At 47.4% G+C, this 27,712-nt stretch overlaps 1 protein-coding gene across 4 annotated transcripts in view; it reads right to left on the bottom strand.

Moving 5' to 3' along the window:
• Positions 1-27,712, bottom strand: part of SYT9 (synaptotagmin 9) — a 192,717-nt gene that overhangs the window by 35,595 nt on the left and 129,410 nt on the right. For all 4 annotated transcript variants that reach the window (XR_011075468.1, XM_068556224.1, XM_068556223.1 and 1 more), the window contains exons 4-6: positions 22,378-22,498; positions 20,742-20,913; positions 18,485-18,614 (exon numbers count right to left, since the gene is read on the bottom strand). Coding sequence is in view for 3 of the 4 variants with exons in the window: in XM_068556224.1 (XP_068412325.1) it covers positions 18,485-18,614; positions 20,742-20,913; positions 22,378-22,498 (423 nt within the window). In the remaining variant the exon portion in view is untranslated. The remainder of the gene's footprint in view (positions 1-18,484; positions 18,615-20,741; positions 20,914-22,377; positions 22,499-27,712) is intronic.

Raw genomic sequence — 27,712 nt, 5'->3', positions numbered from 1 at the left:
CCAACCCACCTTGGGGTATCAGGCCATGTCACATGTCACTGGACAGCCCACAGACTGGCTGCTGGGAGCACGTGCCCCTGTGGCTCTTATATCACCTGTGGCCAGGGTTACACTGTACAAACCACGGCGGTCAGGACGGCCTCTTCTACAGACATGGGAGTGGAGGTGTGTGCGCATGTAGGGGGGCTGAGATGGGGCAGCGCTGTGCATGGGGGTCAGATGCTTCCACAGCAGCCTTGGCAGGTAGAACCCAGCATTCTCAAGGCTACTGGAGATCAGACAGGCCCCTCTTTCTATCAGCCCACCTTTGGCTCCATCACGGACCCCCCGTCACCTCCTTTTTTCCTAGAACAGAGAAAGCTTCCCAGAAGGTTTAGGTTCACGTTCTAGGTGGAGGTCTCACACCACCATGAAACTGCAGTGACAGAGTGACCTTTCCTCCTCTTCTGTGTTGTGTGAATGTCCAGGCCTCCACTGGCCTGTATAATTTCTTCCATTCTCTCCCAGAGCTTTGTCCTCTCTATTAAGCTGGGTTTTTCGGCTGCTTCATCCCTCCAAAAGTCCTGGAGTTTGTCTGATGGAAGCCAAAAGGGCACAGTGAGTGTTTGCATCCTGAGTGGTGAGGGGTGGCCTCTCGCATCAATGTTGGGCCCTTTAGGACTTTAGAATAAATGCTCAAAGACTGTCCACAGCTGGACGTGCTGGAAGTGAATGGAGGTGGGGGCTATGAATTAGAGCGGGGAGGAGACGATTTAACAGGAAGAAGCTTCTGCATCAAGGGCTGACGCTGGAATCAGAGGTGAGGTCCAAGCAGAGGTGTGGCATGTCATTCAGGCGTCAGGGGTGAGGCGTGGAGGTGCACGGGATGACAAGGAGTGGGGCTCTGATCCGAGGGGTGCGGTGGCAAGCTGCAGAGTACTGGGAGGAGGGGGGTTGCTGCGGACAACGTGATCAAAGTTAGTAACAGAATAAGAGCAGCCTCTGGAGGCTGCAAAAAGCCCAGCAGGATCCAGGTGGAGAAAGAGGCCCTTTCAAGGCTGAGCGAGGTTGGAAGAGGGCTGAGCTGCTTCCAGGACACCGGAGAGTGCGGTACGTCTGCAGAGGAAACCTGGGGACTTGGAGATGCAGGAAGAGAGGAGGCAGGAGATCGTGTGGGCCTCGTTCTGGCCGCTGTGGGAGGTGGTAAGGGGCGACGCATAGATGCCGGGTGTCCTGCCTCTACGGAGAGCAGCCTCAGGCCACTCCTAACCCCACCTGGGGAGTAACATCTGCTTCCACAGGCTACAGAGGTGAGATGGAGCCAGGCTGTGCCTGAAAAGGGGAGGAACATCCTGTGTGCTCGGCGAGAAAAGCTGGGAGTAGACCAGGGCCACACGTCTCCAGGTTAAAGCCCACACATCAGTCATCCCCTCTCTCTCCTCTCTCTTCCGTCTTGCCTTCCCTCTCGACCTCTACCTCAGCCTATAAAAACGCTCACATTTCTTGCTTCCGAAAAAGAAAATCCTGCTCTCAAAATCCTTCACCCTTTTCTAGCAACGGGCCTGACCTGCCTTCCCCTTTCAGCCAGGACACTGGAAGGAGTTGTCCGTATTCATTAACTCTAATTCCTCGGGCCTTGTCTGTCTCCAGTCTGGATGCCCCGCACCCCGCCCGGCGACACCACAGCTCTGCTGAGGCTGCTGTGCTCAGGGGAAGGACACACACACAGACGGACACCCAGGGGAGCCGGCCGCGCCCGTGCGCACAGGAGGCCTGGGGGGCTCTCTCCTTCTCTAGAGAGCTGAGGAATCTGAAGGGGGCAGAGGAGCGGCGTCTAGTGCTGATGAATGATTTCAAGATAGCACACAGTTTAATTTGCGGTTGATTTGAACAGATTTGGTCCCAGGCTGCTCGGTGACCTGACGTGGACCGTCTCCAGGTGACCCTGTCTCCCGTGTCTCTCTCCGGTCCTCGTTCCCCCCCACTTCTTGTTCAGAGGACACCCATCTGTCTGAGTGCCCTTTAGGACTGCTGCTCCAGAATTTTCTTTTTTCGGTCCTCACTCTGGGCCTCAGCAGGGAGAGGGCTGTAATAGGAAAAGCCCGCCCGTCTGAATCCAGGTCCCCTCTCCCCACAGTGGGCTCACAGTGGAGTCTGAGACGCGGGCCAGCAGACAAAACCTGCAACCTCCCTTAATTCAGGGAAAGCTATGCTCTGTAAAGCTTGGCACTTCCTGACATGCTCTTCCCCGAGGGATCTGGGACTTAAAATTCAGGCTAATTAGCCTTTTGTCAGCGGATTATGGGCATCGGCATTTTCACTTAGAGACCGGGTGAACCAATCTGCCTTCTTCATGTAGCCATGGGCCCAGAACAGAATCGGACTGGCTGTCAGCTCAGAGAAGGGTAGGAGCTAGGAGCAGCGTGTGCATGCGTGTGTGCACGTCTGGGGTTAAAATCACAATATATCTTCCAGAAGAGCATCTGTTGGAAGGTAATACGTGAACGGTTTGATTTGTCAAATTCTACTGCTTTTGGCACATAGTGAACCTCCTTAATCTCCCCTCTCTCCTGTCAGCTCCTTCTTCCCTGACCCTTACCCCAAACACCCTGTCCCTTCTCTGCTGTTCTGCAGCTCAGTGGACGCCAGGACCCTCCATCTGGCCAACAGAGAGGCCTGGTCATCGTCCTGAGCTCCTCCCTCCCCTGACCTCTCAGAACCCTTTGCAGAGGCATCCTTTCCCACCCGTCCCCCCTACTTCTTCCCTCTTCAGGCCTGAGCATAGCTCATCTTGACCACTCCAGCCCGTGCTCCTCCAGACGGTCAGTGTGATCCTTTCAAAACACACATTTGAGCATGCTCAGCTCTTCTCAAAAATTACCCCAAAGCTCCGTTACTGCCCCAGCAGAAAGTTCAAATTCCTTATCATTTCCTTCCCTCTCTGGCCTCATTTCCGTCCCCTGCGTACCCTGTGTTTTGGTCATCCTGAACTCCTTGGTGTCCCAGGCACCAGCCCTTCTTTTCCACCATGCCTCTGAAGTGTTCACCTTTCTCCTTGAGGTTCCTTTTCCTCTTTGCTCAACGGGAGGATTCCTACTTATTTTCTAGAGCCTGCCCTAGTGGGTCATCATGTCTCTCTGGTCACCACCCTTCCCCAACGAGTGGTTGGGAACTTTCTTGCCTGTGCTCCCGTACAAATCCCCCACTGTCTCCCTGGAGGCGGGCCCTGCGTCCTCAGGACTTTGGACAGTACCCGGGAGCCGGCAGAAGGGGGGAGTCTATGTGGAGCCAGGTACCTCGGGGAACTCTTTCACAGCAGCGACACACACATCCAACAAGAGTTGCCATTCCTTCGTTCTGTGGCTTTACCCAACATTCTTCTTCAATTATAAACACACAGTTGGTGTCTCTGTGCTGTTTAAGCATTGTAGGCAAAGCACAGCTCCAAACCAGAAGGTTAAAATATTTGTGATAGGGCTTCCCTGGTGGCGCAGTGGTTAAGAATCCGCCTGCCAATGCAGGGGACACAGGTTCGAGCCCTGGCCCGGGAAGATCCCACATGCCGTGGAGCAACTAAGCCCGTGCGCCACAACTACTGAGCCTGAGCTCTAGAGCCCGCAAGCCACAACTACTGAGCCCGCGTGCGACAACTGCTGAAGCCCACGCGCCTAGAGCCTGTGCTCCGCAATAAGAGAAGCTACCGCAGTGAGAAGCCCGCGCCCCACAACAAAGAGTAGCCCCCGCTCACCGCAACTAGAGAAAGCCCACGCACAGCAACGAAGACCCAATGCAGCCAAAAATAAATTTACAAAAAAGCAAAATATATATTATACATATTTGTGATAAAAATAATCTATTTGTGCTCATGCAAATGTGGCAACACAAACTCAGACATGCAGCAACCTACACAGAGAAGCTCAAACCAATGGAATGTGTTGTTTCCTGACAAAGAGATCTGATGAAAAATCTAGAATTCTGGTCTTTTGGAGAAAACACATTCTGGATGGCCCTAAAAATGCATGCAGCTGGTTATGATTCTATATTTCCCTTTTAATACTCCCACATGGCATCAAAATCTCATTGGTCTTTCTAAAAGTACATATCCTTTATTTCATTTTTGCAGAGTGTAGATCGTGACCCATCATAGGTTTGTGAAATCAATTTAATGGTTGTGACCAGTATTCTTTTTTCTTAATGAAGTAAGTTTTTTTTCCTCCAAAATGCATCACATGGATGTGTGTTATTTCATGAAAGTTTTGTTGCAGTTTTATATGTGTGTGTATGTTGTGATGTAAAATGTCCTTCTTACTGTAAATCATAGCCAAGAGCATTCGAGTCACACTGCTCTCTTCCATGTATAATCAAGAACTTAATGAAATATTGTGCTACACCCTACATTCTAAGTCTCTGTGAAGCACTGGAAATCCCCAAACCCAGAGAAATGACAAACTTGGAATACCCCCCAAAAGTTATCCTTATTTGAGCATGGAAATAGCATCATCAAAAATGAGTGACTGGGCTTCCCTGGTGGCGCAGCGGTTGAGAGTCTGCCTGCAAATGCAGGGGACACGGGTTCGAGCCCTGGTCCGGGAAGATCCCACATGCCACGGAGCAACTAGGCCCGTGAGCCACAATTACTGAGCCTGCGTGTCTGGAGCCTGTGCTCCACAACAAGAAAGGCCGCGATAGTGAGGGGCCCGCGCACCGCGATGAAGAGTGGTCCCCGCTTGCCGCAACTAGAGGGAGCCCTTGCACAGAAACGAAGACCCAACACAGCCATAAGTAAATAAATAAATAAATAAAATTAAAAAAAAAAAAAAAAAAGGTACTAGAGGAAACCACGGAATACATTAAAAAAATAATAAACCCAGGATCCCAGAAAGAAAAAAAAAAAAAAAAAAAATGAGTGACTGAGGGACTTCCCTGGTGGCACAGTGGTTAAGAATCCGCCTGCCAATGCAGGGAACACGGGTTCGAGCCCTGGTCCGGGAAGATCCCACATGCCGCGGAGCAGCTAAGGCCATGCGCCACAACTACTGAGCCTGCGCTCTAGAGCCCGCGAGCCACAGCTACTGAGCCCGCGCACCTAGAGCCCGTGCTCCGCAGCAGGAGAAGCCACCGCAGTGAGAAGCCCTCACACCGCACGAAGAACAGCCCCCGCTCGCCACAACTAGAGAAAGCCTGTGCGCAGCAACAGAGACCCAACACAGCCAAAAATAAATTAATTAACTAATTAAAAAAAAAAATGAGTGCCTGAAAAGTTGGGTGCAGTTATATTTTCCCACTTATTCAATGAACACTCAGGGAGCATCCTTCATTGCCAGATACTATGCTAGGAGCTTTCATACATGTTCTATCATTTAATCACCACATCAGGTATTTAAAAGCAGATGCTAGCAGCCCCATTTTATGGAGGAGGAAACTGATCCACAGAGAGATTAGGTACTTTGCTCAAGCACAGCAGCTCTAGGAGCCAGAGCCGGCTGTCGGTTCCCCTCCCTTTAGACACTAATGCAGCACAACTGGGCTGGTCCACCAGGACGTTTAACTGGGTCACATCTTCCTCTTTGATTAAATGAATTTGTGCTCCTCAATTTTTGTCTGCTTTGAACACAGTAGCTCTTGCATTTATCTGTTTTATACATTCAGTTTCCAAATTAGATTTCGCTTCAGGAAAGAATTCAGGAAAAAAAAACCCAAACTCCAAAAACTGCACAGAGCTGTGTTAAGCAATTAATTTAAGGCTTTAGGTATGTTTCAAGTTGCTAAGAGCTACCTTAAATTTGTACATCTATAGATGCATGTGAACAGCAGATTACAAATAATCTTGAACCCTGTAGGACCTTCATGGACCCTCTAGTCTGGGAGTCAGACTCAGCAAGTTCTCATATTACAGTCCAAATGCAAATCCATGTCAATCCTACTGAAGATTTCCTGGAGCTGTGAAGGTGAACTTGTCTCCTGTCAGCAAAATGGACTCTAAATCTATTTAAATGTCTTCTATTTCCCTGCTGCCCTCACTCCTCTTCTCCCACAACACCAAACTCCTTTCCCTATGGCTGGCTGCCCTCCACCACCTCTCTCTCTCCCCCAAATCTACTCTTCCTTCAGCTTCTTCAACCACACGGAGGGCCCCTTATACAACCTCCCACCCCATCCCACTCAGCAAGCGCATCTCACTCAGAAAGACAGAGCCTTATAGAAACACAGGTCACCTAATGGTCTCTGAGCATGGAGAGGTGGTGATGGTGGAGGGGGCCCAGGCTTAACTTCTAAGCCCTCCTCTCTGGATGGGAATGGGTGAAGCTCTGAGTCTGGCTCAGATATGCTTTTTCTTTCATAGCCCTGGTTCCCCATCATGCCCTGGCTCATGGAGTCCCCTTCCGGTCTTGACAGCTGATCCACTGATCTGCAGTTGCTCAAGGACGCTCCTAAAGTTCAGAGCCATCCACCTCAACTACAACGCAGGGCTCAGTGCTACTGCTATCATTAATTCTGTCCCTAGTTCCTACTACCAAGGAAGTCCAAACCCAGCAGAGCGGCCCCCTGGGCTCCCATGAACTCAAACACAACCTGTAAAGACAGTGAAGGAAGCTACACTGGGCTGGGGGGCTTTAGAGAATTACTGGCTTGAAATGGTAAGAGGAACGTCTGCTGGGCTGAGGAGTCCTCAAAGACTTCCACGTGATTCAAAAGTCCTTTTCTTTCCTATTATTTCCGTTCTTGCTTTCAAGCATTTCATCTGGCGGCAGCAGCTGGATCTAAAAGCTATTCCTCTTAACAAAGTGCAGACTTCTCAAGGCCTTTGCTATTAACTCTTTGGTGCCTACTGACGTGCGAGAGAAGCAGGACAAGAGGTGGAGAGGATGGTGCACCACGTGTGATGGCTTAGACTGCCGGACGCATCAGTGCGACCCATGGCGCTATCCCTGACTTCCCCTTGTTATCTTGAGAGTGTAGCATTTCTCTTACTACTTCTTTCTCGGCAAGGACCCCTGGATCCTTATTCCTGATATAAGATTTAGTTCTAGGTGAGCCCACATTCACATGGTACTCTGGTTCCATACTTGAAGAGCAATGGAAGGGTCACATTATTTTTAAGCAGTAGGATAAGAGCCATTAGCGCTCATACTGGGAATGGACACTCTGCAACTTTAAAGAATGTAAAATTTTTAATGCAAGATCGGATTGTCTCACCCCCAGCTACTCACCTCTGAAGACAATGTTGACTAGACCCTGCAGGCTGGAGAGGCGGAACTGCAGGCATGTGGCTGCCCTGCCAGCCTTCAGGGTCCTGTGATAACAACCTTCCACAGCCAAGGGGCCTGGGTTCTCAACGCATTCCTGGACCTTCTGTGCCAAAGTAAGTCCAATTCCCACACCCTCACCTTTCCACCAGGCTGACCCCCAGCCTGCCAACCTGAGATCCTGCTTGGATCCCACCTCAATCCTGAAAGCTTGCCATGAGGAGCTCTGCCATCGCCCTCTGGAACACAGAAGCCCACCCTGATCCCTGCCTGGCTCTTGGTTCGTTAGTCAGAGGCTGGATCTGCGGCCACAGTCATTGTCACTGGGGGGCTCCACTCACTATCTTTGGATGGAGGCTTCCAGAACTAGGATGCAAGCACCAGATGCTCAGTCTCAGTATCTTGATGACGGACTGTGTAGACCCCTCTGCAGCCAGGCCAATTCCTCCATGCCCATCTCCCCCTCATGAATAGGTGCTGCCTGTTCCCGTTCAGCTCTGCTCCCCGGTGTGGGCCCATCTCCAGTCAACAAGGAGGGAGATGCAGATGAGCCCAAGAAAAAGCATTCTGCTTGGATCCACACCTCCATGTCCCCTTCAGAGACTTCATTAAGCATTCGTAACAGGAAGACCTGGAATGTTTACGTTATTTAATTGTCATCAATCTTAATCCCGTCGGATGGCATTTGCTGTCTTGATTGGTTTTATGACCTTTCTCTAGTAAACTTTTGCAACCTGGACACTTACTGTCAGTATGTACACTATGTAAGTAGCTCCATTCAGATCCTCAGCTACGTAGGAAAAAAAATATCACACCTTTGTTTTCCTGCTCCTCATTCCCAACTGCTTCTCTTTCTGACAATCTGAGCACAACTCATATAATCAGTTGATTACATTATGTAATTGCTCAATGATTTGCAAACTTCCCCTTGCTTTTTCCAGAAAACCCCCTTTCCTTATTTTTAAGCATTACAATGATCAATGTCATCACATTTCATTCTGATTTTTATTTAAAATGGGGGTGGGATATGTAATTCTACCACTACAGATCACAGACTTTAAACATACAATTGAGCTTTAGCTTGTAAATAAAAATAAAATAAACAAGCAGAGAATTAAAGTTAATGTTAGAGCTGCTGTAATACTATTATTAAAAGACCATAGATTTTCATTTTCATTCTAAACAAATGAAATGCAGTACATGGTAGGAGAAAATCGTGTGACTGATCTTCACTCTTAAGGAAACTGCCTTTTTCAACCCAAGGGAGCCATCATAAGATGGACAGCTGTCCATGGGTCCTTCAAATCCACACAGGATTTGATTTTTCCTTTGGAAAAATAAGACATAAATGCAAAAGGAAAGCAGCTTTCCCCCTCACTTTATACAGTATTTGTGTCATTAAGAGCAGAGAGTCTCTCTTTTGGCCACAACTGTTTCAACACACAAGCTAATTAACCAAACATTGACAATTTGTGTCATTAGGAAAATTCTACTGAATGTCTGTCATGTGCCACTTACTTTGGTAGACATTGGACATATCACAGTGAGCAAAACAGATGAGTTGATATCATGACATCTTTGGGAATGGTTCTCTTCACTGCAAGGGAACACCAGTTGGGACAGGGGTGGGTGTTCGTCTATGTCCCGGATATTTTCTGTTTCAAGTAACAGAAATCCTACCTCGTAGTGCTTACATAACAAAGGAAATTTATATGCTTACATATTCATAAAGGCCAGAGGTAACATTGTGTTCAGGAGAGGCTTGATCCAGCAACTCAACCATATGATCGAGGGTCTGAATTCTTTGTATCTCTCTATTCTGCCACCTATGGGGTTGGCCTCACCCTAACCCTGCTTCCTCTAGAGGTCCAGAAGGGCTCCAGCTGTTCCTGGCGTGTATGCTTCTTTAGTTACATCCAACAAGAAAGAGAGAGCATCTTTGTCCAAGCATTCACACCAAACACTCTATAATACTCTCTGACTGAATCAGCTTAGATAGTACTAATTCCCATGGTTGGCTTGACGGGTTTAGCCCGGGACTAGGTCTTAGTTCCATTACTGGAGCCAAGGATGGAGCCAGGCTCCTTAGAATCCCCAAGGAGAAGTCATGGCCATCAGAAAGACATCCTGCTGTCTGTGTGGGTACCCACAGAACTAGGCAGGCTCCTTGTCAGCCCTCGTTCTGCTTTTCGTTCTTGGGGTGTGCGAACTAAAGCCATCTACCCCAACACAGCCATCTGTCTACAGAATGCACTCCACATTAACTTGCCTTTACTATTTTATTGCCTTCATTAACATTAACTTTACTATTCCCAGAGACTCTGGCCAAGAGAGATGAAAGTTGCAGACAACATTATTGCTCATTACTGGGACTTTCCAAAAAACCATCAACTCTTCCTTAGAAAGTATCAACAGACGGTTTATACCCCAAAACTCTTTGAATCCTGGTCTCAAAATCCTCACGTTGCTGTGTCCACCTAAACTATTACATCATGATCTTTACCCAACCCTAACCAAGCTTCCCCATCCCCTGAATCATCCCCCTTGCCATACTGAAAGGCCCACCTTAAACCATACTTGAAAATATCAATCAGATATTTCAATTACCATATTCATATTTCAATTATTCACATTCCCCTTCAATTACCAGGTAAGCAGTACACTCAGCTTTGTCTTTTCAACAGGTTGTTCTGCTGATATTTGGCAGACAGCGTTCAACAGGCACATCTTCTGAAAGACTCATTTCCAGGAGCAGCGGCCTTCTAGACATTCTGTCCTTTGCCATTATCGGTGGAAAAATGTTGCCTGCCACATCAGTAAACAAAGGATGTTGGGGAATTCCCTGGCGGTCCAGTGGTTAGGTCCCCCTCTCACTGCAGTGGCCTGGGTTCAATCCCTGGTCGGGGAACTGAGATTCTGCAAGCCACGTGGTGTGGCCAAAAAACCAAAAAACCAAAACCAACCCCCCCTGCAAAAAAAGCACAAAGGATGTTGCAGCCATCAAGCCTTCCCATTACAGCCTCCCCAACACAGGATGCCCCCCATCAAACCATCCCCGACAGTGCACCATGAGGAGACTCAGGATGAGAAAGCACAGGATACTGGCCCCAGAGAGCTGAGGTGCAGATCAAAGGAATGATTTCAGTGAGCCCAGACTCTTGCATCTTCCCTTACACAGAAAAGCGCTAAATTCCTTAACTTGAGATGTTTGGTTTTCTTTAATTAACAGTAATCTTGATGTTCCGACTACCTGGTCTTTGTTGCAAAAACTCCTATGTATCCTGGTTCCTCCCCTGTCTCTTTGGAGCAGTCCCTCAGAGCTATCAGAGAGGCTGCGTCCCAGGCTGAAGTTCTCAGTTTTGTGAGCCCAGTAAAACATAATTCTCAACTTCTAGGTTGTGCATTTTTTTTCAGGTGACACCAGGATGCTCCACCCTTGCCTTGGACCCCTAACCCAGGAAGTACTCTCCTCCCCACAGATAATCACGAGGGAGTGTGGTTCTTTCAGAGGTTGGCATAAGCCATTCTAGTTCATTTCATCTATGGGGGAAGAACTGGCCCATCAGCCCACAGTATTAGTAGTCACATCAGAACGCCACTCTTGGAGATGAGACTGCTGAGGGCCCAAGCCCATTGTTAACCACTTTCTCATTTAATTACCATTCAAGTGTGCCGCAGGAACGCTCCAGGGCAGTGACTGCTGGGGCAGGGTCATTTGTAAGAGAGGAGAGTCAAGATGCAGTTGACTTTCTGTTTGGGCAGCAATGTTATTTTCCAACACATTGTTGTTATCTTTTATACCTCTAGTGTTTACCCTAATGCTTCCGCAGTTTGTATGATTGCCATTTCTACAGACTCCTGGAAGAGTCACCGGTTTTGTACCCCAGTTGAAGATGAGAAAATGCTTAGCATCCTTTTTTTTTTTTTTTTTTTTTTCCTAAACCAGATAATTCTACACAAGAAGGAGGACTTGTTTGGGAAATACAGAATGCTCTTGGCTTTGTTTGCTGACCATTCCCTCCACCAGCTGGAAACACAACACCCCATTAACACTAACCATGCCTACTGGTCCCAACTGCATTCTGGCCACTTACATCAATCCGCACAGATTCTAACAAGTTTGTTACATGTTTTTCAGATCTGCAACATGTAGCACATTTCTTTGTTCTTTGCAATCAGTTTTGCTTCAGTGGCCCTGCTGGTGTTTATGGATATTGGCATACTAAATCCCCCAATAAAAATAGTTTACTTTTTGAAAAAATATAATCTCAATGATAAGTCCTTTATTTTGTCCAAAAAATGCATTCCCTCTATTTTTCTCTTTTTTATCTTCACAGGTAGGCGGAGTGAATCATTACCTGATGTAAAATTGCTGCTAAAATGTTTCCCTGGTGAGAAAAGCCAACTTGTGGGCTAATGTCCTTGTCACCCCTCCTGATCAGTTCTCATTCAGGGTACAGCAGTCTGTCATTCACCGTAGGGATGTCTGTGGTTTCTGCTTCCTCTGTCTCTTATGAAAGAAGATACTGAAGCACTCTAGAACCTGGACACGCATATCATCAGCATGAGGGGGACCTTCATGATTTACTAAGGTGCCTAAGTTATTGTTCTGAATATTTCTCAAGTGCACTCGAAATGCAAAGCTACTACCATCAGAGGGCAGTTCATGGGAACCAAGGGGGGAAATGGTCTCTTCTCACGTCCTTCTCCTAAATGGAGAAAAGGTGATCAAAGCTTGAAGCTTAATAAGGACCATCTCCATTTGAAGAGCCCACTGTAAATTCAGTCTTGATACCTTTTACATCTTGCTCCGAACTGACTTCTCCTTTGGACTCCTCTGAGTGGGAAATTGTGGGACTTTAGAACTAGAGGAACCCAACTGCTTTCCTTATATGTCTCCTTCATTCATTCTTTCATTCATTCCTCAAATACTAATTTAATACCTATGTAACAGGGACAGTATTTCCATTCTCTGTAAATCATGCTGTTCCATGCAAAGGAATCAATGCTATCTGTTCCTACAAACTGAGGGCAAATAACACGATGATCAGATAGGTCAATGACCAGACAGTCCCTACAGAAACAAAAGTCTCCAAAGCCAGGCCTCGCCAAGAGAAAAGAGACACATCGAAATCCCAAATGTTCCCTCTACACATTGAGAGGAAACCTTGGAGATCTGAACCCAAGTCATAGTATAAAGGGAATCATGCTCTGATATAAAGGAAGGTTCCACCAGCCGGAAAGACGAAGTAGAGAGCCTTTGGTAGGAGAGATGGGGGCGGGGCTTGATGTGAGGTCCTGGCTTCACCCCTCAGGCTTGAAGTCTCGAGTTTCAGGTGGGTTGAGGAGGAAGCTGAAGGCAGAAATGGCCCCTGTGCCAATATGGGGCTAGAGGAACAGGTAGAAATGGCCACGTAACTTTATGAGCATGAAGAGGGTGCCTGTAATGGCACTGAGTCTCCTGCAGCTCCTGTGTGCCCCTGAATGCTTGGAAGATGTGGAAAGGAGGTAACAATATTGGCCGACAAGGTTTTGGGGGCGGGTCCAGTAAGTGGGGAAGTGACCTGTACCAAGGGCTGCAAAGAAAACCTCTCAGGCAAGAGGTGCTGCCAGGCCTCAGAGATCTGCAGGGCAGTCAAGAGGCGCAGTGTGGCCTGGTCAGCCTTGAGGGGGTCCCAGCAGCACACGTAGTGACGACATCATCTGATGGCCAAAGACAAGCTGGGCAACACGCCCAGTCAGATGCAAGCACACAGATCTCCCCTCGTCACCAGGGCCTTTGCGCTTCTCTCGCCTAGGCGCCAGCTTGGGAAGGAGGAGGGAGACAGAAGGCAGTTTGCAACTCCCTTGGGCTTTCCCACCCTGTGCCTAGTGCCTGCTTCTTTTTTTTCTGGTTTCAGTTTCCTTCTCTGCTGGTCTAGTCCTCACCAGGACCCAAGGCCTACACACACTCAAACTCCCTGATGGGAACCTGATCTCCCACTTGGCTTCTTCCAGTCAACCCCTCCTCTTTCTGGGGAATCACTCCTCTTTCCTAAATCTGTTGTGAATAGCAGTTGGCCCAGAGTGATAAAGCCTTTGACTCCCTCACTTCAAAATCTTCTGGGAAGGGGCTTCCCTGGTGGCGCAGTGGTTGAGAATCTGCCTGCCGATGCAGGGGACACGGGTTCGAGCCCTGGTCTGGGAAGATCCCACATGCCGCGGAGCAACCAAGCCCGTGAGCCACAACTACTGAGCCTGCGCATCTGGAGCCTGTGCTCCGCAACAGGAGAGGCCGCGATAGTGAGAGGCCCGTGCACCGCGATGAAGAGAAAGCCCTCGCACAGGAACTAAGACCCAGCACGGCCATAAATAAATAAATAAATAAATAAATAAATAAATTAATTAATTAATTAATATTTAAAAAAAAATCTTCTGGGAAGCAGAAGATTGGGGTCACTTGTGTCCATTTCCCTGTCCTGCCAGGGGGATACTTCTCAGCAAGTCTACTCTCAACACTCCTGCTGGAGTGGGACCAGGTCACATTTCCATGACCCCTGACCTCCAGCAAACTGGACCAGGGGTGGACACTTAACCCAACCTGGGTAATCTTGGGAATGTGTGGACTTTGAAGACTCCAGGTAGGCCCTGGTGGGCCCTTGATGGATAATATCTAGAGCTTGTTTAAAGGGCCTGCTAGAGTAACTCCCAGTAGAGTCTGGGTGATGACATTTGCCTTAGCTATACAGCTCTAAATCTACACCCGTAGGGCGGCAGAGGCTGGAAGATGGGGACTCTGTCTCTGCCAGGGTGTACTGTGCCACACCTGCCCCTAGTTACGCTGGGAACTGCATAACCCGGAGTTGCAGGGGGCTTCCAGCTCTTTGAGGTGGTCCTGCAGACTAACCAGGTGCACAGAGAAAATGCTGAGCTTGGAGACAGGAAGATTTGTTCACACCTGAGCACCCTTGAGCAGGACTTTGGGGTTCAGGATCTTACATCTCTGTCAATCAGGGGAATGCTGCTGACCTTCACTGTGTATTCTGATTGGAGTCTATCCCTTTTAGAGAAGTAAAAACTGACTTAACCCAGTGGTGTCTGTCGTCTGCTCTTCCCATCAAACCAAGTTTTACTACTTGTTAATCCAGAGGTCAGACAGCACTTCACACGGAAGTGATGAAAACCTGGAACTATTTCTATTATTCTCCCCGGAGCTGCATGGTGTGGGCCAGCTCCGAGTGCAGGGGTGGGAAAGGTGCCGGGATGTGGCCAGGCCAGCACCGTCTTCTCTTGGATATATGGAGGAGAGGGCGGTGGGAGCTCTGTCAGAGCTCTGTCATCCCCTGAGGCTCCGTGGAGGGGACGCTCCTGTCCCCAGGGCCCAGGCAGCCCACTGAGGGAGTTTACACAGCTTCCCAAGCCTCTGACATCATGGAGAGAAAAGGGAGCGGCACTGGCTGACCTTTGAGTGTGCAGTGAAGCCATCCAGATTCTCTGAGAGAGAAACGGATTTCTGAACTCATTGGCTTTGAAGACTCCATCTGCCACCTGCTATGGCAAGGTCAGGGTGTGTTGGATGCAGCCCCAAGCAGGCTGCCAGATCTCTGAAGGGCTCAGGGTTCAGTCCTAACCTGGTCCCTCAGCCCCCAGCAGCGAAGAGCTTCTGCCAGGCCAGCCTCCCTTCGTACTAAATCCTAACTACCCCATATCTTCTCTCTTCTTTCTCTCTCTCATTCATTCTTACACAAATGCTTATGTACACACACACACACACACACACACACACATCCAGAGAACTGCAACTTAATTGCTGTTTTTGTTTTACAGCAGAAAATTTAACGGTTCTTAGTATAACAGCAACTTATCTTTAAGGCCAAGGAAGACAGGAGAAAGAACAGAACTGAAATATGTGTGTCTATATCCAGCCAAGTCACAAATGACCCCTTTTCCCAGTGTGAGGTCATGGCTCACCAGCATGTGGGGTGTAGGGTACCCCCAACCTTCCTTTTTCCCTCCGTGACCAACATTATGATGTTTCTTTGTGTGACAGCCCCACGAGGACACACAGCAATCCCTCAGAATGTGGGACATACATAGTAATGGCCATAACTGGGAATTTTACTGAGCATTTACTGGGTGCCAGCCATGGTGCTTCACATACATTAGGTTGTTTAATCCTCACAATCACCCTTGTGGGATAGGCACTATTACAGCCACTTTACAGAGGAGAAAACTGAGATTCAGCAAGAGAAAAACAAGCAACTGAGTGGCAGCACGGGGACTTGAATCTAGGTCCATCCACGTCAAAACCGCTCTGCCCGCGGCCTCCTCCATCCTGACAGCTGCCAGCAAAGCACGGGCACCCCTCTGACCCTGCTTTTCATCTCATCCGGTACCACTGCCCCAATTCCGCTCATAACATGTTTATTCTTAAAAGGGAAAGTATTGCTTCTCCTCTCAGGATGGATCCGAAGTCCCAGGCATGTACTTCAAAGACACATGAAGGGGGCTTCCCTGTTGGCGCAGTGGTTGGGAGTCTGCCTGCCAATGCAGGGGACACGGGTTCGAGCCCTGGTCTGGGAGGATCCCACATGCCGTGGAGCAACTAGGCCCGTGAGCCACAACTACTGAGCCTGCGCATCTGGAGCCTGTGCTCCGCAACAAGAGAGGCCGCGACAGTGAGAGGCCCGCGCACCGCGATGAAGAGTGGCCCCCGCTCGCCGCAACTGGAGAAAGCCCTCGCACAGAAACGAAGACCCAACACAGCCAAGGATAAATAAATAAATAAATAAATTTTTCTTTTTTTAAAAAAAGACACGACACATGAAGCAACAGGGCAGGAAAAGCCTCCCTTGGTTTGCCTTCCATATAAGGGACATTTCATTTCCTTAGTTCTGCTGCAACCATTGTGAAAAGACCACTGAATTCGCCGAAGTAATTCTAGCTGCTGTAACAAATGACCCCCAAGTTTCAGTGGTTTAACTCTAAAAACATGTATCTCTCACAAAACTGTCCAACAGAGATTTGCAGTAAGCCAAGTGCTCAGGGTTTAAGGCATGGCTCCCGGGCAGCCAGTCATAGGGTGCTTCCTCCTGGGCAGTGAGGGCAGCCTCCCAGGCCCGCTTTCCACACGTCCCCTCCTCTAAGGTGCACGCGCCGTGCTCGGGGCCCCGTGTTCACAGCCCCATCCACAGTCACTCCCACGCCACACCCCTGATCCTCACTCCTTTCCCATTTCCTGTGTCCCGAGAGGCATAGAGCCCTGACAGCCTTTGACACTTCAGGTTACAAATAAGAATGAAAGTCGGCAGTGACTTTGCAAGGGCACAAAAAGCCTATCACAAGTGCTCTAACTGCCCCTGCTAGTGACAGGCTCTGGCAGTCCACAGAGAGACTCCTCTGAGAATTCCACCAGGAACTGAAGAAGTGATGTGCACTACCTAGCACCAGTCCCCCCCCCAATGTGAAGTGGTTCACAGGTTCTATGGTCTTCCGTAGGGATTAATTTTGAGCCCAGGAAACAGTCTTTACTTCTACGGCCCAAGGACAGAGGTGTCCTCAAGGACCTGCAAATTAGGAGGGCCCTAGGCTCTCCTTGAGTATACCACCTGGAGGCCCTGAAGCTTAGAATCAGTCCACAGACCCTGTCCTGTTCTTCCCCTCCGGCAGGATCTCCAACAAAGAAAGACTGTCCCTTCATCCCCTGGGGCCCTCCTGCCTCTCCATGGCTACCCTGCATGTTTACTTAGACTCTCCTGACTGGCCAGGGCAGCAGAATCCACACTGGGTGAGGCTCTGGTCTTGGCCTCTCAGGATGGCTTTGCAGGGAACAGAGCTGCCTGCCCTGGGAGAGTAAGCGGAAGCTGTCTGCCTGGAACCCACGCTCTCTGGTGTCCCTATTCCCAGGGGCTCAGCTCTCTTCGCTTCCCAAGAGCAGGAGGGACTAAGCCTTCAGGGACCAGCTCATCCAAGCATGACACTTGCTTCCTTGGTGCCCCTGTAGCACTTGATGTAGATGATAATGCTTACGATTGTGCACTTCAGTGATTAGTTTACACGCCGTCCTCTCTCTTATGGTCTATAAGCTCTTCAAGGGAAGGAAAGGTTTCTTACATCTATATTTTCTCTATCTAATATGGCATCTGACCCACAGAAATGTCACTTAGTGAATGCGATTTATTTCTGAGAGAATGAGTTAGTAAATAAAAAAGAGGGTGAGTCACTGAGTAAGGATGAATGGGGGAAGAATAAATGAAAAGGAAAGGATGGGGGGAGTGAGTGAATGAATGAGGGTGGGAGGCAGAACCATGGTCCACTGCCTCCAAGTATCCACTCTCTTCTTCTACCTTGCAATGAGAATCCTGCTTTTTCAGTTGGGCACATTGCCACTGACAAAAAGAATACACTTCCTACCCTCCCTTGCAACCATACATGTCTGTATGACTAAGTTCTGTGACTAATTTAAATGGAAGTAGCAGTGTTGCATAAGACATCAAGGAAAATCCTTTAAAAAGGAATGTGTGTGCTTTTGGCTCTTGTCTTCACCTTTCTATGGCCTGGAAGATATGTGATGGTTGGAGCTTAGCAGCCATATTGCTCAATGAGGTGACCTCAAAAAAAAAAAAAAAAAAAACACCTCACACTGGGACAGGGAAGCAGAAAGACAGAAGTCTACATCTCTGTCAACCACAGAGCCACTTTAACAGCCTAGACAACCTTCCTAGACAACCTTCCTCTGGACCTTTTTTATGTAAGAGAGAAATAAATTTCCATTTCACTTGTTATTTTGTGGTTTGTTGACTTGGGGGTTTTTATCATATACAGTTGATACTAACCAGTTTGCCCAGAATCACAGGTTCATGCTACAGCCAGTCTCAGAATCCATGCGTCCTCTCTCCCGGTCTCAAGTTTTTTCTGATGCTAGCTGTAAGTCACTCTATGATGGCCTGGACCTCCACACTCACTCAGATCCTGCAGATATCCTCCAAATGTCAACCCAAAGCCATAACATGAAATAAGAGAATCTTGATCTTTTTTGAAAACAATCAAAGTAAACAGATGATCCCTGATCAATGTTCAAAACCTACCAGACTGGCAGGGAGCACAGACTCAATCTCAGATTGAATGCAATTCCCAACAAGCGGTCCCAGGAAATGCAACCAGGGAAACACATTGATGACCATAGACCCTGGTACACTCACATTTTTGGTGGCTCCTGCATTTCAACAGTAAAGCATTTATTCTTCTGCAAAGAGGAGCACGTGGGAGTAGGGTCTTACCTCCACCAGGGAATGCCAGTGTGCAATGGGCTTGCGCGGATATGACAACATTTCACTCCAGTGGTCTCTGCCCAGCCTCTCAGCTTCGTTGCCTACTTGACACACGCCGATGATCTCATTGTGACCTACACTGTGAAAATGGTGCACAATAGTTTTTTCCTTAAATTTTGGTATGTAAGAGCAGCAACTACTCAGTAAAACTGATAGAGGAATTAGGGAAGGGGTGGTCTTTTTCATTCCCTAATTTAAAACTACAGGCCAAGCTTAATAGCCACTAGGACTCGGGTTCCAATATTTCACTCGGGGCACAGAGAGGAAGACCAGAATCTGGCCCTCACACAGCTCAGCTGTCGGAACACTGGCATGGCTTAGCTTGTTCGCAAGAACCTGTGTTGGAAGAACCCCCTGCTGCATGCAAAGGATGCCCCTTCTGGTTCTGGAACAAGGTTGACCTCAGGCCTCCAAATCCATGTAATGAAAAGGGGGCCATCTGAAACGAGTTTCTTGCACTAATGGCTGCTTCATTCCTGCAAGAGGGAACCAAGTACAGGTAAGGGAGAAGCTCTGAGTCTGTCAGCTGTAGCCTTGAGCTCACAAAGGGGGCAGAGTGGAGGAGGCTCCTGGGTCATCTTGCAACCCCTCTCTTTAGAGAACGTGTTGTCTTTTTGTGCTCTTCCCTCCTTCCTTGCAAGCCCAGCTTTGCTTCTTTGACCCAACTTGAGTTCCCTACTGCAGAAATACTCAGCTCCTTTAATACTTAGCTAGTATTTCTGAAACATCCCTGGGTAGATCTCTGCCTTGGACCATTTCTTTTTTCCTTAACGGTTTTTGGTTAGAAGTCCTTTGCATATATCCAGAATGACATGGCCCATCCTTTAACTCTCTGGGATCCAAATTCACAGACTTCTTCTCTTTCTTTTCCCTTCCTACAAGGATGAGGGATTTTTCTCCTATTTGTGTCTAGGGAGCAAGGGGGAGACAAGGGTGGGGAAGCAGTGTGAAGGATACTGGATTCTATGCTCATTAAGATCAGTTGCATGCAGAAGCCCCATGAATTCTGCCATGGATTTTTCCAGGCCAGATTCATGAGTTTACTGAGAATTAAATTGAAGCAGAGCTCACATAATCAGATTTGTCGATGCGGGAAACTTGGCAATAGCTTGAAAAATACTGGCCCAGCCTTCCACGGCTGGTGGGCAATGTCCCCTCCTGTGGCCCGACACTATTTGTGTTGTGTGTCGTCCAGAGGAGACAAGATGAGGTCTACTGCCCAGCGTGGGCTATCACACCCATGGCAGCTGAGCCAACCCACGTGCTCCCTGGGTTGCAAGACGATTATGCTTCACCCAGGCATCTCTGCAAAGAGTGTTCAGGGCATTGAGGCTGCCTTACTGACATTTCAGGGGTCTGTGGGAAAATTTTCAGCTGCAAATAATATTGTAAGATGTTAGAAGTTAGATTTTTTTTTTTCTTTTTATAATTGTGCCCAGACCATGTGGGAGGTTTCCAATTAAAAACAGACTTTGAATTTCAGTCTAATGACTGGTTTAACATGTATAATTCCCTGTTGGTACTTCCTTTGCATATTAAAATGACTGTTTTTCAAATCTGTCCTTTAAATACACAATTGGCTACAATGCAGGCTATAAATATCTCTTCTGTGCTGTATTAATTAGAAAGTCGAGAATCTTATACATTTTAATGTACCCTGTCATCCATCCTGATTCTAGCATTTTCAAGAGAACATTTCTGTGTTTGCTTTCAGACTTAAGTGGATAGAAACGATCTTTATTAAACACATTGGGAGAAGAAAAAAAAAAAAGAACGAAATTATGTATTTAGAAATGTTGATGGTCTGGCTAAAGTAATCATTCTGCTGTTTTGAGTGGAATCTTTCTGATAAAGGCCAGGTAGGATTGCCTGAGAGAAGATTAAGATCTGTGGGGTCACAGTTCTCTAAGCTGAGATTCTGAGGGGTGTACAGGGATGGAGAGGGGAAGAAGTAGAGGAGGGAGGAGAATGGAGGAGGAGAAAGACAGAAGAAATGGGAGAGCTTAGAGGCACTTTGGTAATCTGACTCTACCGCATTGCTTGTAAAATGGTGACGCCTTGTCAATCAGCTCTCAGTGTGCTGCTCACCCGACTCTTCTCCTGTGGCTGCACTAAGACGCCAGCTAAGAATCCACGGCTGGCACCCCCCGTCCCCCAACCCTGGGCACAGTGGACTTGCAAGGAGAAACAGCTCTAGGCCTCTCACCGGTCGTAATCCATGACCGCTACGGACAAGTAGATTTGGTCAATATTCTCGGGAGGGACGTCAAAGACTATGGCTTCGTTGTAAACAGGATTCAGAGTGTTCCTCTTGGTGGACGTTTTCCTCTTCTTCAATCGCCTGCCATCACACATCAATGAGACTTTCACGTAGGGATCTGTACAGGCCATGAGAAGCAGAGGTACTGTGAGGATACACGCAGATTTAGGCCAGCGGTTTCGTCACGGCAGAGTTTCAAGGACCATGGTAGGCAGAACCCCTTTACCTGCCTGTGGACTGGAGTTGGAGGATTTTAATTAACACGATGTCTGGGCAGGGACTGGAGTTGGGATAATTAAGTCATTCATTCAGGAAGAAGCACAGGACTCTCTCCCCTCAAAATGAGTGGAATTTAAAAATAGTGTGAAAACATGTTACCGAATTAGATTAGGATTCAGGACCTGCTTGGCTGTCACAGGAAGGGAAATGCAAAGCCATTCCCAGAGCATGGGGAAACAGACTGCAGGACCTGACTTGGAGCCACCTCAGGGAATCTTTTTCTAAAAACCAGGTCTTTAGGAAAGGGAGAAGCTAAATTCCTAGAGGACTGAGAAAACTTGGGGTGGGAGTGGGTTTCCTTCAGTGCAGGGGCCTCAAGCCCTAGAGTTGCCTACAGTCAGGTTGCAAAGGGAGAAGCAGTTCAGCAGGGAGAGGAAGGACACAGGCTTGCTTGTGGTGCCATGCTGGGATGGGGTGACAGGTGGCAAGGCTGGTCTCTGCTTCAGGTGGAGCTTTCCTGGTTTCACCTCACTATTCTGCTCAGTGGGGAGTCCTTCTTGCTTCACCTGCCTAACCATGTGTTGCTCTGACACCCATACACTGTCTGGGGGGACTTAGAGGGTCAGAAGAGGCCATATCTTTTTTTCTGCTTGAATAAAACACTGACATCCAGGAAGCAAAATATATTGCATCTTTTGATTTCAGTGACCAAAAGCCAGTGAACTGGGGGTTTTGCGACCACATTTTGGGAGCCCCTGAAGAGGTGGCTTGTGAACTTGTATAAAAGGAACTGCATATCAGGGTTTTTTCTGTTAGGGTTTAGAACTTAAGGCTACATGCTTGATTCACTGGAAAAACCAAACTGCATAGTTCACTGATGCACCTTTTTATATAAGGATATTGGATATCAATCTTCTAAAAGCCTGAGGTGATGATGATTGCTTGTATGTGAAGAAAGACCCAATTAGATAAGCTATATCAGCATGTGCAAACTGCAGGTCCAGTCCACAATTATGTGAAGAAGACCTAAGAGAGAATAATGGTAATAATAATGAGAGCTAACACCGAGGAGCATTTAGTGTGTGCCAGGCACCGTTCTTAGGTGTCATATGTATTAACTCACTTAATCTTGTAACAACCGAAAGAGCCAGATACTATTATTGTCCTCATTTTTACAGATGGGGAATCTAAAGCCCAGAGAGATTAAGTGACTTGCCCAAGGTCACACAGCTATTAGGTCTAGGACTAGGATTAAACTTAGGCAGTTTGGTTCCAAAGTCCACGCCCTTTATTACTCTACTGGAAGCTTCATAATGTGCTACATAAGAACATAGGAGGAAATATGCATTTGAGATTGTCCCACCTGATGCCCCTGTTATGTCCATTGCCTTTAAATTCCTTGCTTTTATAATGGTAATGGTCAGCCTGCCAGCCGTGGGAAGATAGCAGAGGGAAAACATCAGCTCTCCAAGATCCACGTTGTCCTGTTGAGAGAGCACAAACTGAAGCATTAGAAAGTGCCTTCAGCCTGGTGCACACAGAGGCAGGGGCGGGGCAGCATTGCAAGGGACCGCACTGCTCTCCTGCTCATCTCCTGGATGCCTGGTGCCCTTCCCCTTCACGTAATCAAGCAGATGAAGGAGAATAAATGCACTGCACTTCGGGAGCACCCTTCCTAAGGAAGCACACTCGTCTTTAAATGGCAGAGCTGTGGAGCCCATCCAGGGTTCTGCCCCTCTTCCCAGCTACCTGCAGCCCTGCACAGCATCACACAGGTCCCGCGGCCCACAGCAGCCCCCAGAGCAGAAGCCCCCATAGCCTTAACTATCCCCTACGGAGCCCGCCGTGTGGCTCCACTCATATCCCCATCACATCCACACAGAGCCCCCAGGACAAAGCTACACAAAGAGGTGCCCCACAGTGCTGGGCTGCCCCACTGGCAGCCCCAGACAGGCTCTGCACACAGCCCACCCACAGCCTTGTGCACTCTCTCAGACAGGTCTCCGTACAGCCCCTTGGAGACTCCCAACCCCCAGTTCCTACATAGCTTCCGCCACAGTTTTACCCACAGGCCTCACATAGCCCGCAAAGTCCTCCAGACAGTCACCGTCTATATGCATTCTTCCCCTATAGCTCCACACACCTCCCTACAGAGACCCCCCATCCCCAAGTTCGCTGCAATACCTCCGTACACTCCTGCAAACACTCCCCATCCCAGCATGCGCACGCGCACGCGCGCGCACACGCCCCTCCACCCACCAGAGGACCGCGCGCAACCTGGTCACATGCAGCCTGTGCAGACCAGCACGTGGCTCCACTGGACCCTGCAAACACCTAGTCCCTACAGGGCTCTCGACGAAGACCCTGCAGCAGCCTGAGAGTGGCAGCCCGTGACAGCCCTGGACACACCTGGACACCTGCCCAGCCCCTGCACAGTCTCCAGGCAGGAAGAGATAGGTGGGGACCCAGATCCCGCAGGCCCCCGACGGGAGCCCCCTGGCTCCCACTTTGCTGCAGCTCTTGCTTTCTCTCGATGTGTCTCTAAGAAGCCCCATTTCCCTCTGCTGGGGAAAACATGTCCTGGGGCAGTGTGCAGTCATTCAAATAGGTCAGAAGACACAATTCTCTTTCTCCTTTTTAGCCCAGGGAAAGTATACCCAGAAAGGAAAAAAAAAAAAAGCCAGTTCATTTAGTTTCAATTTCTGTGATACCTGAGGTTATCGAGCTGGGTGTCTGTGTCTAATTAATACAGTTTCATACTGACAGTGCTCTGGGGAGTCCGGTTTTTGCCCTCAACATCCACAGCCTCCCCTCCCCTCCTTGATTCTCCAAGGATGCTACTATTTTTAGAAGCACAGATTCTGCACTGTAAGGTCACCTCGCCCAACCTCCCTCCTTGACCGCTTCTGCAGGAGGATGAGGCGAAGGGAGTCTGTTTAGTCGCTAAGGCAGATGGATTGCTCTGTATCCTCGAGCTCTCCCTGCTTCATGTAAATAAATGACCTCTCCTCGCAAGCAGGCCAGGCTCTTCTGGTTCCTGGAGCCCTAGTATCAAGAGACCCAGGTAGCTGGGCCTTTCCCCCTGGGGTGGAGGTGTCACACGGGGCAGGTGCTGGACTGCTTTGTGCTCCCGGGTTCCCAAGAGCAGGAGCAGGGTCTGCTGTTACTGAAGGATCCGACCCAGCTTCCTGCTGGTGGCGGAGGAGAAAGAGGAGCAACAGCTGTCCCCATAAATTATCTTTTCCCCTCTATACTCCCTGGTCTATTCCTTTGCCCTTGGACCTTTCCTGTCTGCCTTAAGCAGAAAGGCCCGGACACATGTTCTCAGAGGACTTTTCACTGCACCTGGCTCAAGCCCCCTCTCCTCTCATCCTGCCCCAATAATCTTGGTTTTACAAAGTAAAACAGGAGCAACCAAAACCATGCCTAAGAAGTTTCATCATCATTTTTTCGGCATACAATTTCTGAGGGCCCACACTGCACAAGCTCTGTAGGGCTCAAGATGTGACGATGCAGTCCCTGCCCTCAAGACCAAGGCACATAACTGAACGTAATGTGTCAAGCTACTTTTGTCCTAAGTACATTTTTCCCCAACGTAAACCTCATTCATAAATATTTATATTATATTGCTGTTTGCTCACGAGTTAAAAGGAAAAAAAATTGCGCTTCAGATTTGGTTATATATTCAGAATATGAACTAGGGCAAAAGTCCACTTTCGTACTTAAAAAAAAAAAAAAAAACCCTGAGCAAATTAAAGAAAGGTTTATTAAGGGGAAAATGCTTGGTTTGATTTCCAAGTGTTTTAAAAATAAATCATTTAAAATTATCTAAATTATGAACGTAAAAATGATAAAATTCAAATACAAAAGTTTTTAAGTATAATGGTAAAATATGTCCTTTTCTTATGTACACCCCACCTAAGTCACTCCTTTCCCCAGAGTAACACTGTGGATAATCATGCACATTTTTCTTTTCATCCATCATCCATCCGTCCATTCATTTATTCACTTATTCTTCTAACATTTGTTGTGGTTGTGGTTGCTGAACATTGCTCTCGTCCAGGTGCTGAGAGCTGTTTCTGCTGTGGTGAACAACAGATGTGGTCCCCTGAGAAGTGATGGGCTTGCTGGGATACGGAACAGAAGTTGATGGCACCTAATGCTAACTCTGCTTTCTCCCCATCAGCTGATGCTGATTTGGGGTTAAGAATCTGTAGATCTTGATGTTTATAAACATTCCTTAATTCAGTGGTTCTCAACCAGGAGCAATTTTGCTCCCCTAGGGCACATTTGGCATTATTTTTTTTTTTTTTTAATTTATTTATTTATTTATTTATGGCTGTGTTGGGTCTTCGTTTCTGTGCGAGGGCTTTCTCTAGTTGTGGCGAGCGGGGGCCACTCTTCATTGCGGTGCGCGGGCCTCTCACTATCGCGGCCTCTCTTGTTGCGGAGCACAGGCTCCAGATGCGCAGGCTCAGTAGTTGTGGCTCACGGGCTTGGTTGCTCCGCGGCATGTGGGATCTTCCCAGACCAGGGCTCGAACCCGTGTCCCCTGCATTGGCAGGCAGATTCTCAACCACTGCGCCACCAGGGAAGCCCTGGCATTATTTTTAATTGTCACAACTGGGGAGGCAGTTGTGTTACTGACATCTAGTAGGTAGAGTCCAGGGGTGCTGCTAAACATCTTACAAGGCACAGGGAAGCCCCTCACTACAATGAATTATCTGGTCCAAAATGTCAATAGTGCCAAGGTTGAGAAACTCTGTCGTATACAGAAGTGCTTATATTGTTAGTAAAAATTTTTCCAGAATGCTGATAAAAGTCAAATATGAAAGAGTCGTGGAATGTTTGGCTTCTTTTCCAGCTTGACAGAAATCAGATATGCAGAGGTGCCCTGAGGGGTACAAGGGGAAGGAAAATGTCATACAGAGAAATGCTTCATTTGCTCCTGCTTTGTGTGGCCAAGTTCCGTATTGTTGGCAGGATATATATGTAGGGAATTTATAGCAAGTGTGTGTGTGTGAATTCTCTACCTGCCAATCTGTAAACTCTTTCTGTGGTATGTTTGCCTGTAGTGGTCTACGATAGCTCTAGTTTTTGTGTAACTAGCGCACTTTTGCATTCCTGTTCTTGGGTTCTTCTGGTGAAGGCCTTCCTAATTCCATGAAGTTCTAGAAGGGCTGCTGCAGGAATTCAGACTGACCAAAATATTCATGCCCCTGTCCACTATTGTCTGTTCAGGGATGAGTATGTAACCGAAGCAGGGAGTTTGAGAGTCTTCCCTGGGACTGAAAAAATCAATATTGAGAAAGAGAAATTTTCATTTTATTGGGGTTATTCACTGGAAAGATATGAAACTAGAATTGTTGTAAGGTTCTTGTACTGTATATACCATAAGTAGTATAATATCACTTTAAGTTAGGCTGTGTATATTAAAGACGTATACTATAAACCCAAAAGAAATGACTAAAATAATACAAGGAGTTATAGTTAATAAGCCAACAAAAGAGATAAGATACGTGCTTTAAAAATATTACGTTAATCCAAAAGAAGGCAGAAAAAACTGAAAAGGGAATAAGACCAGAAGAGACAAATATGATAGAAATAGAAAACAAATAGTAAGCTGGTAAATTTAAACTCAACTATTCCAATAATTACATTAAATATAAAAGATCTAAGCATCAAAATAAAAGCAAAGATTACCTAATTCAGTAAAATAGCAAGACCCAATATTATGCTCTCTACAAGACATTTAATTTAAATATAAAGATATAAGTATATTAAAAGTAAAAGAATAAAAAAAGATATGCTACACTAACACTAATAAAAAGAAGTCTGCAGTGGTTAAAATAATATCACACGAAGTATAGGTAAGAGCAATGAATATTACCAGGGACAAAAAGGGTCATTTCACTATGATAAAGGGGTCAATTCATCAAAAGCACATAACAATTCTAAATATTTATGCACTTCATAGCATACTGATAGAATACATGAAGCAAAAACTGATAGAATTGTGAGGATAAACAAGTTGTAGTCAGAGATTTGAATACTTGAACAATACTATTAACTAACTTGGCCTAATTAGGGGCATTAAAGAAACACCCTACCACACAGCAATAGAATACACATTCTTTTCAAGTGTACCCAGAACACTGAACAAGACAGACCATATTATGGGCCACAAAACAAGTCTAGGGGCTTCCCTGGTGGCGCAGTGGTTGAGAATCTGCCTGTCAATGCAGGGGACACGGGTTCGAGCCCTGGTCTGGGAAGATCCCACATGCCGCGGAGCAACTAGGCCCGTGAGCCACAACTGCTGAGCCTGCACGTCTGGAGCCTGTGCTCCGCAACAAGAGAGGCCGTGACAGTGAGAGGCCCGCGCACCACGATGAAGAGTGGCCCCCGCTCGTCGCAACTAGAGAAAGCCCTCGCACAGAAACGAAGACCCAACACAGCCAAAAATAAATTAATTAATTAAAAAAAAAAACAAAAAAAACCCAAGTCTCAATTAAATATGAGAAGATTCAAAGTATATTTTCTGGTTGCAATGGAAATGAATTAGAAATCAATAACAAAAAGATATCTGCGAAATCTCTAAATATTTGGGAACTAAGTAACTTCTAAATAACCCATGGATCAAAAGGGAAATCAAAAGAGAAATTAGAAAGTATTTCGAACTAAATTGAAATGAAAAA

This window comes from Eschrichtius robustus, chromosome 11 (genome assembly GCF_028021215.1).
Source record: "Eschrichtius robustus isolate mEscRob2 chromosome 11, mEscRob2.pri, whole genome shotgun sequence".
Taxonomy (NCBI): Eukaryota; Metazoa; Chordata; class Mammalia; order Artiodactyla; family Eschrichtiidae; genus Eschrichtius; species Eschrichtius robustus.
Note: the sequence above shows the minus strand (reverse complement) of the source record. Positions and strands in the feature narration are given on the sequence as shown.